The 14964-nt window shown below is 39.0% G+C and overlaps 1 protein-coding gene across 1 annotated transcript in view; it reads right to left on the bottom strand.

The window, feature by feature from the left end:
• ZC2HC1B (zinc finger C2HC-type containing 1B) overlaps nucleotides 1-14964 on the bottom strand; it is a 49033-nt gene that overhangs the window by 11287 nt on the left and 22782 nt on the right. Inside the window, exons 5-6 of the mRNA XM_040965361.1 lie at nucleotides 10292-10431; nucleotides 5552-5666 (exon numbers count right to left, since the gene is read on the bottom strand). Coding sequence (XP_040821295.1) covers nucleotides 5552-5666; nucleotides 10292-10431 — 255 coding nt within the window. The remainder of the gene's footprint in view (nucleotides 1-5551; nucleotides 5667-10291; nucleotides 10432-14964) is intronic.

Genomic DNA, 14964 nt, shown 5'->3' with positions numbered 1-14964 from the left:
CAGCTGATTTCCCATGAGAAACCCTATAAGCTAGCGAGAATAGAAGTCATAAGGGGGGAAAAAAAGAAAAACCACTGTCAATCAGCAAAGTCTGATTTATAAATGAGGGTGAAATAAAGAACTTCCAAAACAAAAATTGAAAAACTAACTTTGTTATCATTTGTCCAGCCTTACAAATGATACTTAAAGATTTGCTTCACAGGGAAAAGTAGTCATCATTTTGAGTGAAAGTGACTACACATTAATGAAGCTAGAATTAACAACTGAAGAAACTCTTGAAAATATGGAAACAAATGGAAACTTAATAACATTCTCCTGAATGAACAGAGAGGCAATAAAAGTGGGAAATAAAAAAATTCTGGAAATGAATGAAGATGGTAATACAATATATTAAAATGTATAGAATACAGCAAAAACAGTGCTAAGAGGAAAGTGTTCAGCAATTAGTGCCTACATGCACAAACTCAAAAGGTATCAAATAAATTATGTAATAATACATCCAAAGGACCTAGAAAAACAAGAACAAACCAAATCCAAAATTAGTACGAGAAAATAAATAATTGAATTAAGGAAGCAGTAAACAAAATTGAAACCAGAAAGCAATACAAATGATCAGCAAAACACACCATTGGCCCAACTAACAAAAAGATGAATCATAAGTAATTAATGCAAACAGATATAAGTGAACAAATTGGAAAATATAAAAGAAATGGATAGCTATCTAGAAACCATCTACCCAAATTGAGTCATGAAGACACAGAAAATCTAAATAGACTAATAACCAAAACAGAAACTGTATAACAGAGACCCTCCCAACAAAGAAAAGCCCAGGACCAGATGGCATGACTGCTAAATTCTACCAACATCCAAAGAACCAATCCTGATACTTTTAAAACTATGCAAAATAACTGAATGTAAGCAATCCTCCCAAATTCCTCCTACAAGGCCAATATCATCTTAATTTCAAAATCAGAAAAAGAGACAACAAATAGAACCATAGACCAGTAAACCTGATGAGTACAGATGCAAAAATCCTCAAAATGATGCTACCTAATCAAATTCAACAACAACTCAGACAAATCATTCACTGGACCAAGTGGAATTTAACCCAGATACACATGGATGGTTCAACATATGTAAACCAGCACACATGATACATAATAATGATCTCAATGGGTGAAGGGAAAGCATTTGATAAAATCCAACAGCTTCTTATGATAAAAACCTCAAGCAAGTGGGTATAGAAGGAATACTCTTCAACTATAATGAAAGCAATAAATGCAGAACACAGCCAGCATATTAAAATGGGAAAAATTTTGTATTTCCATTAACATCAAGAACCAAAGGTGTCTTTTTCAGTACTGCTATTCAATATGGTTCTGGAAGTGCTAGCCAGAATGATTATGTAGGAGAAAGAAGCCAAAAGGATACAAATTGGAAATGAGAGGTCAAATTATTCATGGTTGCAATTGGCATGATCCTATATACAGAGGAGCCAAAGGACTCCAATACAAAATAAATACACAAAATATCAATAGCCTTTGTATACACAAATAATGCTATTGCTTAGAAAGAAATTACAGGATCAGTACCATTTACAGTAGCTGCAAAAATCTTGAAACTTCCATGTTGATGAACTGAAAGAACTAATATCATCAAAATGCAAAATGCCCATATTATCGAATCTAGTATCAAAATGATCCCAATCAAAATACCAACATTATTCATAGATCTAGATAAAATGATGTTAAAATTCTTATGGAAACAGAAGAGACTGAAAGGCTACCACAATATTAAAGAAAAATAAAGTCAGAGGCACAGAATCAGATTTCAAGACATACTACCAGACAGTTATAATAAAAACAGCCTCATAATGGCACAAAAGTAGAAATGTAGACCAACGAAACAGAATTGAAACACAGAAATCAGTTCACACAGCTCCAATGAAGTAATCTTTGACAAATGAGATAAAATGAATCCCCGGAGAAAGAAAAGCCTCTTCAAAAAACGGTGCTGAAAAAATTAGATCTACACATGCAGAGATATGAAACAAGAACCCTACTGTACTCCTTATACAAAAATAAATTCTGAATGCATCAAGGACATAACTCTATAACCTAATACCACCAAATTACTAGAAGAAATCATCAGAGTCTGCAAGACTTTGGAATACATCAAGTCTTCTTGAAAAGGATCCTAGAAGCACAGTGAATGAAAGGAAGAATAGGCAGATGAGATTATATCAAACCAAGAAGCTTTTGTGCTACGAGGGAGACACTAAACAAACTGGCAATTATCGAATATTTAAAGGCAATAAATGCTGGTCATGACTTGGCAGGAAAGATACCATAATACTCTGATAATGGGAATGTAAACTAGTACAACCATTATAGATGAGAGCATAGACATTTCTAAGAAATCTGAAAATAGATCTACTCTATGACCTCGGCATCCCACTTATGAGAATTTATCTAAATGAAATGAAATCAGCAGATGAAAAAAGATTATCTGTATCCCCATTCTTACTGCAGTTCAAGTCATAATAGGTACTATGTGGAAATCAACCCAATAGATGACTGAATAAAGACAATGTAATTTATGTAGATGGACACTATGGAATACTACTCAGATATTTAAAACAAAACAAAACAAAACAAAACAAAACAAAACAAAACAAAACAAAACAAAACAAAACAAAACCGAAGTCCTGCGTTTTGCAACACAGGATGTTGAATGCAACTGGGAGCTTTATGCTTAGTGAAATTAGTCAGTTCCAACAAGACAACTGCTGTGTTTTCTCTGATATGTGACAGTTAATATAGAATTTAAAAAGTATAGTAATGACACAGTTCTCTTGTGATATGATTTTTGTTTTAGCTCTTTTTTATATTCCTGAGGAACTCTGGTCTTCCTTTTTAGTTGTTATGTTTTATGGCTAGTGATAAAATAATCCTGTGATTATACAGTGGACTGAAAACACATCTTTGCAAAAAACAAAGAGAAGAGAAGGATGGAGGGCCCAGCGCCGTGGCCTAGCATCTAAAGTCCTTGCCTTGAACGTGCTGGAATCCCATATGGGTGCCAGTTCTAATCCCGGCAGCTCCACTTCCCATCCAGCTCCCTGCTTGTGGCCTGGGAAAGCAGTGGAGGACAGCCCAAAGCCTTGGGTCTCTGCACCCGTGTGGGAGACCTGGAAGAAGCTCCTGGATCCTGGCTTTGGATCAGTGTAGCACTGGCCGAGGGAGTGAACCATCGGACGGAAGATCTTCCTCTCTCTTTCTTCCTCTCTTTATAACTGACTTTGCAATAAAAATAAATAAATCTTTAAAAAAAAAAGAAAAGAAAAGAAGGAGGGGGAAATTGAGAAGAGGAGAGAGAGAGAGAAAGAAACATGATTATCTTAGAAGTGTATCTGTGAAATACATGAAATTTGTTCTTATCAAAAATATATGAAAAATCAATTCTCTTACAAAAGGTTACAATGTGAAAAATACAAACAGCAAACTGACAGACATCCCTCCATCCTAGTAATAACATTAAATGTAAATGGATTAAATTCTTCCAGTCAAAATACAAAGAATGGCAAGATGTATAAAACATGGCCTAATTATATCCAGTCTACAAGGTACTCACTTTAGATCCAAACAGATGCACTCAAAATGAGAGGATGTGATGCAACATGCAACAGACGAAGAAATAAATGACCACACAAATGTTAAACAAATTAGAGTTTTAGTCAAAATATATTATAATTAATGAACACAGATATTATTGAAGAAACTCACAGAAACATATATTACAAACTACTATGTATGGATTTAAAATTTTTATGCTAAACTTTAAAAATTTCATTTTCATATGCTTTCTGAATTACTACCATTTTTTAGTAAAATATGCAATTTAGCAAGAAGATGTAACTGTATTGAACCTAACAAGGGACCCCCAAATGATGAGGCAAAACGCGACAGAACTGAAATAAGAAAAAACTCAACAACAGTTGGAGACTTTGATACCTTACTCTCAATAAGGAACAAACAGATACAGAAGCAGAACCAGAAAGACTTCATATATTAAACAAACTGTATCTAACAGATACATACAGAACACTATCTAACCATAGCACACACACTCTTCTCCAGTACACAGTGTTTTCCAAGGTAGAGCACAGGTTAGGTCACAAACTAGTACCCAGAATATCCAAACCACGCTATCTCGGCTGTATCTTAAAGGACTCCTATATGCCAATGTCGAAACTTACTAGAAACTATAGTAATTAAAACAGCGTGACACTTGCGTAAAGGCAAAGCTATAGACCAATGAAAAAGGGATCTCAGAGATAACCCTTTAAATAAAAAAAATCAATTGATTTTTACTTAAGAATGTCAAAAACAGTTGACTGGGAAAACACAATTTTTTCAACAAATCATGCTAGGAAAACTAGATATCCACATGAAAAAGAATTAAATTAGACGCTTACCTAATGCCATATGTAAAAATTAATTCAAAATGGATCAGAGATCCTACATGTAGGATCTAAACCTGTACAACTCTTAGAGAAATACACATGAATGATCTCCACGTTCTTTGTTCCGGCAGTGATCCTTGGAAATCAAAGGCATAGGCAATTAAAACAAACAAACAAAAAGACCCAGAAAAATTAGGCTTCATAAAAAATTTTAAGAAATATGAGTCCAAATATAATATCATGGAGTAAAAACATGTTTGACAGTATTTGCAAATAATACATATGAGGAGATTAATATCCAGCAAGTATAGAACGCTTAAAATTCATCAACAAAAATATTTAAAAAACTAGCATAAATATGCTTGGTGTGATTCATTAATAAACTATGAGACTTACACTTTTTACTCTAGTTCTGGTAAAACACTCAAAATACGATTACTGATCAGAGGTGTCACCGTGGCCCTGAAATAATTTGTACTGAGTATACAGTACAGTCTGCTGATACAGAAGACTGCCATAGTCACCAGCGGGACTTGAGGAAGAAGGTCACAGTGGGTGTCTGCTCCAGCTCCACTGCTACCAGCTGTGTGCCTTAGAAAAAAACACTTATGCTGCATGAGCCTCAATTTCCCTTCCCAGAAAATGCTGATTAAAATATTTACATTATCAGGGAGAGTAAACTAACCAAGCACATAGTATAGATTTTGATGGTACTTATTCTTTGATGCTACTTTGAGGCAATTACTTATTTCTAGAAAGGAAAATTTTACCTTCATCTTAAACACAACACCTATGATGACCTAATCTTCTATATTCAATCTCTTTTCAGTTGTACCAGACTGTAGAACACTGGTTCTAGAATTCTGTAGCTGTGATTGGATTTAACTTTGTAACTGGCAAAAAAAAAAAAAAATGTGTAGTCCTGATAAATTAAGAAATATTCCCTCTTGGCAAATAAGTTTTAACCTCAAACAAGCTCACACATGTTTAGTTCCAAAAGCAACACTAGATGTCATGGCTTTTACCAACTACTGATGAATCACAAAGCTGACAGGGATACTCTTTGAACCGCATCCTCTAACTTACCTGACCTCAGTGAGCTCCCCCCATTCATGGCAGCCTCCAGGGCTCGGTTCTGTAGCAAAGCCCCCACAGCACTGGTAAGAGTTGGTTCCTTTTTGGGACCCATCTGAATCTTACCCTACAGAGAGAGACAGAGTACACAGTCCTGTAACTTCAGGTACTACAGAAAGTGAGTTTCCATTCAACCAGCACGGGACTAGTTGCTGCCCCTTGGGGAGCCCATTTCCCTCATCTTTGCTGATATTCTAAGAACTTCATCTGCTTGGGGACAGTTGCTTCTATAATAAATCTGTGCAGTTGTTTTAGTCTATAGAATTACTAATACAGATATAAGAAATCACTTAATAAGAATATGGTTTTAGGGCATTTTACTTCTTTCATTACACTTGAAGATGATTTTGTTTCCTCACACCAACAGAGAAGAAAAGCAGAGATTGACAGGCCACAGATTTTTCGAACACGTAATTTCCACACCTGCAGGCCATCTCAACCCCTATGGGGAAGCAGCAGAAGAGTCATAGTAAAACAAAGTAGGGACCGAAAGATTTGTGACAGGCTCCTTTTCACTTTGCTACTGACTCCACCTGCCATTCCATATAAAGTGCAGTACCAAGACACGTGTGGAGAACACTTGGCTTGGGCAAGGACGGCTCCAATGGTAGCAGGCAGCTCATCTTCACTCAAAGAAAGCTATTTTCAGAGGATCCATAGTTGATCTCTTTTGGTTAGGGTATGGCACATTTTTCAAAGTCATTTTGTTGAAAATAGAAGCACCTTTCAGCTTCATAGTTAAGAGCTCATCCAAACAAGAAAAAAAAACAACCCCTCCCTTCTTATTTCATTTCTGAAAATGCCTTACTATTAGGCAAGGTCAGAAAGTGGTGAAGCTGGCACAGATGAAGCAAACAAACGCTGTTTAGACATATTCTATAGTGAGAATGTTCCCAATCACCACTTAGTCCTAGAAAACAAGGAGAGGAACAGGGCCACACTTGGGACAGCCTGCTGGCCTTCCTCAGGAATAAAAAACACTCCCATTTGCTGCTTGCCAGTGCTCTCTTGGGCCCAACTGCCAGCTAACTTCGAGAAGAACCTACTGCAGAAATGCAACTCACCCTGCACCACTCTTACAGAGTGTTCAGAGACTAATGTGGGTTTTTTTCAAACCTTTCCAAAATTAAGTTGAGCTGAAGACCAAAGTAGTCACATCCTTTCAAAATTGATGTGCTATTGTTTCCAGGAAGAAAGAACTACTGGAGAATGGGAGGGGTAGGGTAATGTGAAGAAAGGACAGAGGAACCTTCTGTACCAGGCACTCAACTTATATTATCAACAATGCTTCCAACTCTTCACTTAGGTACATGTGATTAACATCAGTTTATAGGTACCTTGCTCAGGTTTGCATACAAATAATTAAAGGGTTGAAGTTCAAACCCTGACTCCTTATTGCACCATCCTTGCTCTTCCCACTTTGTAATTCTTCCCTTTGCCATCTCATCAATAAAAAAAACTCTTAAACCATATTTATCATCATCCCTATACCCAGCACACACAACTGCCCCTGTTCAGGCCCCTTTATCCAGATTAATAGTACACATTGAATATTTCTACTTCAAAACCTGAAGCACTTTGAATGTTGACATCATATTTCAGCTGGAAAGATCCACACCAGCCGTCACGTGAAGGGCTGTAGCTAAAAGGTGGGTGCATCAAGAATAGTCTGTAAAATCATCATCAGGCTACATGAGTATGGTCTGTTTGAAACAAAGATAAATTTCATGTTTCCTAGTACATTCCACTATCTGAAAAAAAATCTTGGTCCCAAGCAATTCAGATAAGGAATAATCAATTTACATTATGTTATTTAAGCTCTAATCTTATTTTACCCCACAGCCAGTCATTTTCTCAGCCTCATCAGTTCTCTTTTAAATATTCCCTCTCCTTGGGGGCAGACAAGACTGGGCAGGACTACAACACCTGTGGGCCTCATGTGAGCCAGATCAAGCAAAAGCCAGGCTCGGTTGACTGCCCCTACTGGTGCAAACATAAAGCAGAATGGGTGAGGCTTTATTGGGTTTTGCCACAGCATCAGGCAGCAGATGGTGGAACCAGTGGCTAATTTGTCAAATTAAACTACAGAACCATCTGCAAAGTGCATGACCCAATAGTGGGAGAGGCCTAGGAGGGAAATAGTGGGCACCTCCCTCTTGGGGTACCACTCCCATTGCAGAGCATGAAAACTAGGACTGGGGCAGTGGTGGCTGGACAGAATGGCATCCACCAGTATGTGTTGGGGCTGGATAGTGGAGCTGGTTGGGTTGAACTAGGCTTCAATGCCCATTGACATAAATGAGAGTTGAATGGGATGTGGGACAGACTGGACTAGTCTGCTGTACATACTGGCAAGCATGGGAACTAGGCAGGGGGCAGACCTAGTGGGGGTTACTGCATATCGTTCCGCCTAGGCTGCAGCTCCCACTGGTTTATGTGAGGGTCGATTGTGTGCTGGGCAGAGTCAGGCTGGAGTGCAACAGCCATTGGTTCTAGTAGAAGACAGGGCTGGAAACAGAACCAACTCAGCAATTGCAACTACCAGCTGATTGGGGTGATGAACTGTACCGGGCCCTGTACTTGCAAGTACACACAAGAATCTGGTCTGGGATCACCTCAGACAAAGTTTCTTTGGGGATCTCCCCAATCAAATTGCCAGACTCAGACTCCCAACCATGAAAAGAAGTGCAGGTTCCATGGTCTGCCATGGAGTGCAAATGCCAGAGCCAAGCCTCCTCAGGGGCTCAGATGGAGCAGTAGACAACACAATCAGGTGTGCACGGAGGATGTGGCAGTCTATTGGAACCTGCAGAAGATACTTGGCACCACAACAGAGGACAGAACTAATCAGTCAACCACCCTAGCCATGCGTTGGCAGTGAAACACTGGACAAACGGAGACTCTAAAATGGACTATGTCAACCAGTGGATTCTGCAGTGACTTCATCGTGCTTGGAATGGCAAGATTTGGCAACAATTCATAACTGTTGAGCTAACTAAACTTGAGCAGGACTCTCGGAGCATGCCCCACGTTGGGGACCTGGGATGGGTGCGAGGCTGGTTGGGGCTTCTCCCTTTATCTCCCCATTTACCCCAGATACAGAAAAAAAAGAGAATGTGGAAATAATAATCTTACCCACTTTCCTGTAGCCCTTGAACCCTTGTGCCCTAATTAACCATGTAAAGATTTCAAAAATAAAGAAAAAAAAATACTCCCTCTCCCACAAGTCAGATTTGTTCTCTTATTTCTGGTCCCCATTCTTCTGTTGCTGTCACTCCTGTCTGGCTCCCCATGAACTCGTTTCGAACAATAATTGTAAGAATAAGCTTTCTAATAAGCTAACTTGATGTCACTTGGATCTCCAGTGTTTAACACTTCTATACTGTCCAAGGAATGGCATGGGGTCAGGTACAGGCAATTGTACACGAAAACCAAGAAAGCCAAAGTACTGCTGGCAACGAAAATCTGGCAGGAGGAAGAGATAGTACATCCATGTTGGACGGAGGACTGCCAGCCTCCCTGGACTTTCCAGTCCTTGCTCACAGGCACATGCCCTGGCAGTGCTCAGATTTCTCACATTCATCCAATCAATTTCCCTTTGCTCCTCTCCATATTGGCTTGGATTAAAGTCCTTCTGGATGTGGGGCCCACTTTATCTGTGCCATCCTGATATTCTCATATGGGCTTTCCCTGCTTTAGCTCCAAAGGTGGACACCTCAGGCTACAAGCTGGGCATTCTGTGCCTAAGTCCTTCCTGAAGTCAGCTGTAATCTACAAAGTTTAATATTTAAGGAAAGAAATATATGAAACCTTGGAAGACTTGTTGGAATCACATAGGCTTCTTCTAGGATCTTCTTATACATCACTTTTATACTATTTTTTTCCAAGTCAACCCTCTTTCTTTGAATGATGAATCCTTGATCAACTTGTACCTGGCACGGCCTCATGTACACAGCAGACATTCTGTAAATTTCTAACTAATGTAGAGGCAGAACTTGGAATCTGCCGTCTGGAGGATGTGTTGTTGTTGGAAAGAGTCCCACAACCACTAGAATCTAGAGATAACAGAGTTCTCTAACCCTATGTATGCTCGTTAAGGAGGCACAATGATTTGATCTTTTAGTCTGAGATGTGTTTATGCAATTAGCAGGTTATCTGCCATACTGCAAGCAATGTTCCTGGGACTGCTAATACTGTTTGCAGTTTCCACTTTGCGTTGATGAAACTGTTGTCCTCCAGCTCAGGTGGCTGCATCACCTATTTGTGACATCTGTTTCTATTCACTCACATCCTTTAACTTGCTGACTGTGTAGCTTTCAAACCTGATGACTGCACCTCTCCTCAACAAAACACACTGCCTGTAGGGCACTTTCCTTGACTTTCACTGCAGATTTGTGATTCTGCTCTGGGTAATAAAGGGTGACATCCATCACTGGATAAAGAGTTTCTTCATAATGCTTCAAAAACATTATCTTTATATTCATATCTTCATCCTAGCATGCTTCAGTTCAGACTTTTTGTGTGTGTAAAAATATTAGCTGGAAACCAGTCCCCTCCAAGCAGCCAATTCCCTGGATCAGTTCTTTTTGCCTTATGCTTCTTTGTAAATAATTGAGGTTCCTTAGCAAGTTCTACCTGCCCACTCCAAGCATGCAAGCACACAAGCGCCAATACCCGGGGAGACAAAGTTACCTGAGCTCTGGATGCCAGTTTGGCTGCTGTCTGGGCAGGATCAAAGACTCGGCGAGAAGACTGATCTTTGCAGAAATTAATATGTCGTTGGGCTGCAGTTTCGTTAAACCTCCTCATGCAGTAGGGGCATTGAATATAGTCTGCATGTAAAGATAACAACAAATCTCTATCAGTATTTCAACAACCACCACAGAATGGACTGTGTGAAGTGGAATTAGAAGAATATGAGTTGTGCTTGGACATAAATGACATGATCCCAAACTCGGGTTGGAGGCTGTCTATTTCAGAGGAGGAAGTTTGGAAAGGCTGAAATCAAGGGGAAATTTTTACCACCTGTGCATTCATTTCAAGTAAAAATGTGCTCCCAAAATGTTTACATATATTTTAGAAACTAAGTTAATTATGCTTAAGAACTTCCTAATTAAATGGATTGTTAAGTGAATCCTTGTGTATGGAAAGTAGTGCTGGACTTGCAGAGTGTTAGCGCAAATGGTATGGGAGGGCAGAGACGATTCAAAAGTCCAGGATGGGAAACTAGGGGTGACAGTCGGCCATGCACACATAAGCAGGCTACAGAGAGGAGGTGAGATTTCCTTTCAAAAGGTAGGTTTATGTGCTGGGATTGGAAGCTTCGTGTCCCCAGCAAAAAGCAGAAAATAGCATACTGCTTCTCCAATGGCTAGATTTTTCTTTATTTAACTACATAGAAATGAGGCAAGTAATATGATGGGAACATCAAATTTATAGTATGTATGTATATATTAGCAAATTCTGTGGGTGAACTTCTAAATTTTTTGCACCAAAAATTTAAAAAAATATTTTAATTTCATTTCCATATACTTTTTGGAGTCTTTACCTCCACCCCAAACACACACACACACACACACACACACACACACACACACACACACACACACACACACACACACACACACACACACACACACACACATATATTCAGGAAGGAAACAGGGAAAGAATAAAAAAGGCAGAGTTGAAAAAAATGGGAAAGGAAATGGGCGGAAATAGGAGTGACCCAGGTGCAGGTTCAGCTTGCAGCTGTGAGCGCACCAGTCTGTGAGTGCTATGTCCGTGGTGCACCTGAAAATGCACTTATGGGGTTTTTGTTTTGTTTTGTTTTGTTTTTGTCAAATTTTTCTCTCATTTGCAGTTACCAAGTGTAATTGGCTACTGAGAGAAATGGACAGTGGGAAAGATGCAAAATCCTGTTAGAACTTGTAACTGCAGGCCCAGCACGGTGTTCAAGCAGCTAAAGTCCTCACCTTGAATGTGCCGGAATCCCATATAGGCGCAGGTTCTAATCCCAGCCGCCCCACATCCCATCCCTCTCCCTGCGTGGCCTGGGAAAGCAGTGGAGGACAGCCCAAAGTCTTGGGACTCTGCACCCGTGTGGGAGACCTGGAAGAAGTTCCTGGAGCCTGGCTTTGGGTCGGCGTAGCACCAGCCATTGCAGCCACTTGGGGAGTGAATCAGTGGAAGGAAAATCTTCCTCTCTGCCTCTGCTTCTCTCTGTATATAATTTTGTGATAAAAATAAATCTTAAAAAGAAAAAGAACTTGTAGCTGCTACAGCAAAGCTGGGGGTTGGGGGGCTTAAGGCCTAGTCTCCAGCAGGGATTGCAATGACTGTCTCAGTTACCTTGCAGAAAAACCAAGGGAATATGAGTGACATTAGCTGAGTAACATTCCCCTTAAAAGGGTCTGAGACAAAGCTCAGTATGAATGTTGGGATTACTATAAAGCCAAAATTCTTACATATGTAGATATTTAATGTAATGGTATTCTCTACACTGATCTCTTTCTTTCCCTGTTTGAACAAACTGGATCTTAAGATGACTAGCCACAAAATTATATGAATGAGTAGCGATGAGGCAGGGATGTAGTGTTGTGAAGAAACAATTGCTTGGGAAGATCACATCCCATATCTGAGTCCTGGCTATGCTGATTCTAATCTAGCTTCCTGCTGGTACAGATGACAGCTCAAGCCGTTGACTCCCTGCTACCCAGGAAGGAGACCCAGACTGAGTTCTGGTCCCCTGGCTTCAGAGTGTCCCAGCCCTTAGCTGTTGCAGTCATTTGGGGGAGTGAGCCAGTAGGATAAGTTTTCTGGTGATAGGCCTCTTTGCTCTCTCTTCTCTTTTCCTTTTAAATAAAATTAAAATAGAATTTTCTTTTAAAAGTTAGTGCTTAGAAATTCTCTAATAGCCTTAACCTTTATTTTTCATTCTGGAAAACAGTAGCATCATTACGTTGATACTTACTGAGTCCTTAATATACGCCAGGCACTGGTATATTCTTTGGAATGCAATATCTCCACAATCTAATACAAATTTCACATGGTGATAAATACCCAAAAAGATTTCAAAAAGAAAAATAGGCCAGCACTGGGACAGGATGAACAGCGCAGGTGTGGGAACCTGTCTGACTGGTTTTGAACCCCCAATTCCCCATTTGTTCTGTGTATGAACTTGGGCAAGTTACTCAACCTCTCTGGGTTTCCATTTCCTCTGTACTTATATATCACTTGTAAATTGGATTGTGCAAGTTAACTAAGATAATTCACGCCAGGGTTTGGCATCGTGGATGGGAAAGAACATACTGAGTGTTTATAAATGCTAGCTATTGCTATTAGGTATCACATTTAGCAGGACTGTGTTTCCAGCTACCAGCCAGGAGTGAAGCTGCTCAGAGAAAAATTTTGCCACTATCATTTAGATTTCTTTATGCTTGTGGTAGAACACTTCTAAAACTTGGCTATTAGCCGACAGGTGATATCTTCAGCTTACTTGCTAGAGAGCTGAGTTTCACATTAGAAATGCTACCAACCCTATTCAGGTCAGGCAGACAAGAATCAGGGCTAAGCTCACCTGCAGCCTTCATCCCACCCGCTCATTCATCCATTTCCACCCTCTCATGTGTTTTGTTCTACATGCCACCATGGTGACAATGAAATCGAAGAATACTCCCTGTCAACAAGAGTCTCAAAATAATTAGGCAAGTAGACAGTTACACTCAGTGGGCTGGCCTGTGAGATGAAGGAGTGCTAGGGACACCAGGAGCTCACTACCCGGACATGAGGGCCAGCACTGGGGGCAAGAGGGCAGGCAGGAGCGGGGGCCTGCGCTGATCACCTTCACACTAGTAATTTATTTTTTTGCAACAATTATCTGAATACAGCATAACTGAGGAAAATGTCTGAACTCTCAACTCAATCAGTCACCTTCCTTCTTCTATCAACAATGACTTCATAAAACCACTATGTTCAAAATAAAAGACAGCTAGATAGATAGGTAGATAGATAGATAAATAAATAGATCCAATATGTTCCTTTTCAATTCAACAGGTAATGACTTCAAAAGTCTTATGAGGAAACCAGAGACCAGATTTCATAAGAAATTAATATAAAAACCACAGTTTTAAAATACAAACATTGTGTTGCACAACCATGTCTATGTAGCTGTATGAAGACATTGACCAACTATCCCAAGCCTCACTGAATAATCCATTCGCCCCCACAAAGTATCACAACATCCTAGAAGTATGGATCATTGCAGATTCAGTTAAACAAAAGCCAGAGTCAGCATATGGATGTCAGAAAGTCAGAAAATAAGGAAGCATGCAGTAAAAAAAGAAAAGAAAAAAAACTTGCAAACTCACACATATCATGCTGCATTGTATTTAACTCTAGCTGCTGACATGCAGGTATAGTTTTCTGATACTGGAGCCCAAGAAAACTAGAGTAATATAAAATCTCTGTAAAATCAAAATAATCAAATCATGAAAAAATATGCTTATTTGCTTGTTATATAAAATTATAGTTAAGGGCATAGGAAAGAAATTCTAAAACTATATTGTGGCCTAAGTATAAAAAGGAGAAATATAAATTGCACCTTTGATTAGGCTTTGCAAAGGGATCTTTTTTTTTTTTTTTTTGAGAAACAATAATCTCCACATTTTAGATCCAACTTGCTAATGAGAGAAATCTGCACAGCAGAAATTCTGAGATGGTTTCACTTAGTCAATTAAGGAGTCATAAGTTAACCATCAACTCTGTAGCTTCTGATCTTAACATGAAACTATTTCTCATAAAAGATGTTTTTTGTTATAAGAAGCATCTTGCCAAAGTATTTGCATGCTACCAAACTCACAATCACAAAATTTTCTGCCTAACATCTCTTAAGATAGTTAAGCTAGATTTTCTTTGGTACTCAGCAAAAGTGAAACCATTATGAAGGTTATTTTCTAGTAAAGAAGTTCAGATGATTTATTTCTTAGGTAATTTTTGTGTTATGCCTACACTATGGCAGTTTGGTTTTGTATTTTTCTAAATTAAACTTTTTGAGATTTACCCACAACAAAAGTGTATTGGTTTTAATTTTCAATGACCATGTACATTTATATAACCATCCTAATTAAAATATAAACATTTTGGTCATTCCAAGTTCTATTATGCCCCATTTCAATCAATATTCCTCCAAACCCAATTTCAGGCAATCAACAATCTAGTTTTCGATCACTACAGGTAAGTTTTACTTACTCTGCAGTTTCACATTTTAGAACATTCCTGTTGCTATGTGTATAGCACTTCCTTCTTACTGTTCAATATTCCATTTTGCAAATGTTCCCATATTGGTTTATCAATTCACTTACTGT

Source organism: Ochotona curzoniae, unplaced genomic scaffold, assembly GCF_017591425.1.
Source record: "Ochotona curzoniae isolate NIBS_2020 unplaced genomic scaffold, NIBS_Ocur_1.0 scaffold_3890, whole genome shotgun sequence".
Lineage (NCBI taxonomy): Eukaryota > Metazoa > Chordata > Mammalia > Lagomorpha > Ochotonidae > Ochotona > Ochotona curzoniae.
The sequence above is the reverse complement of the archived record's forward strand: the minus strand, read 5'-3'. Positions and strand labels throughout refer to the sequence as shown.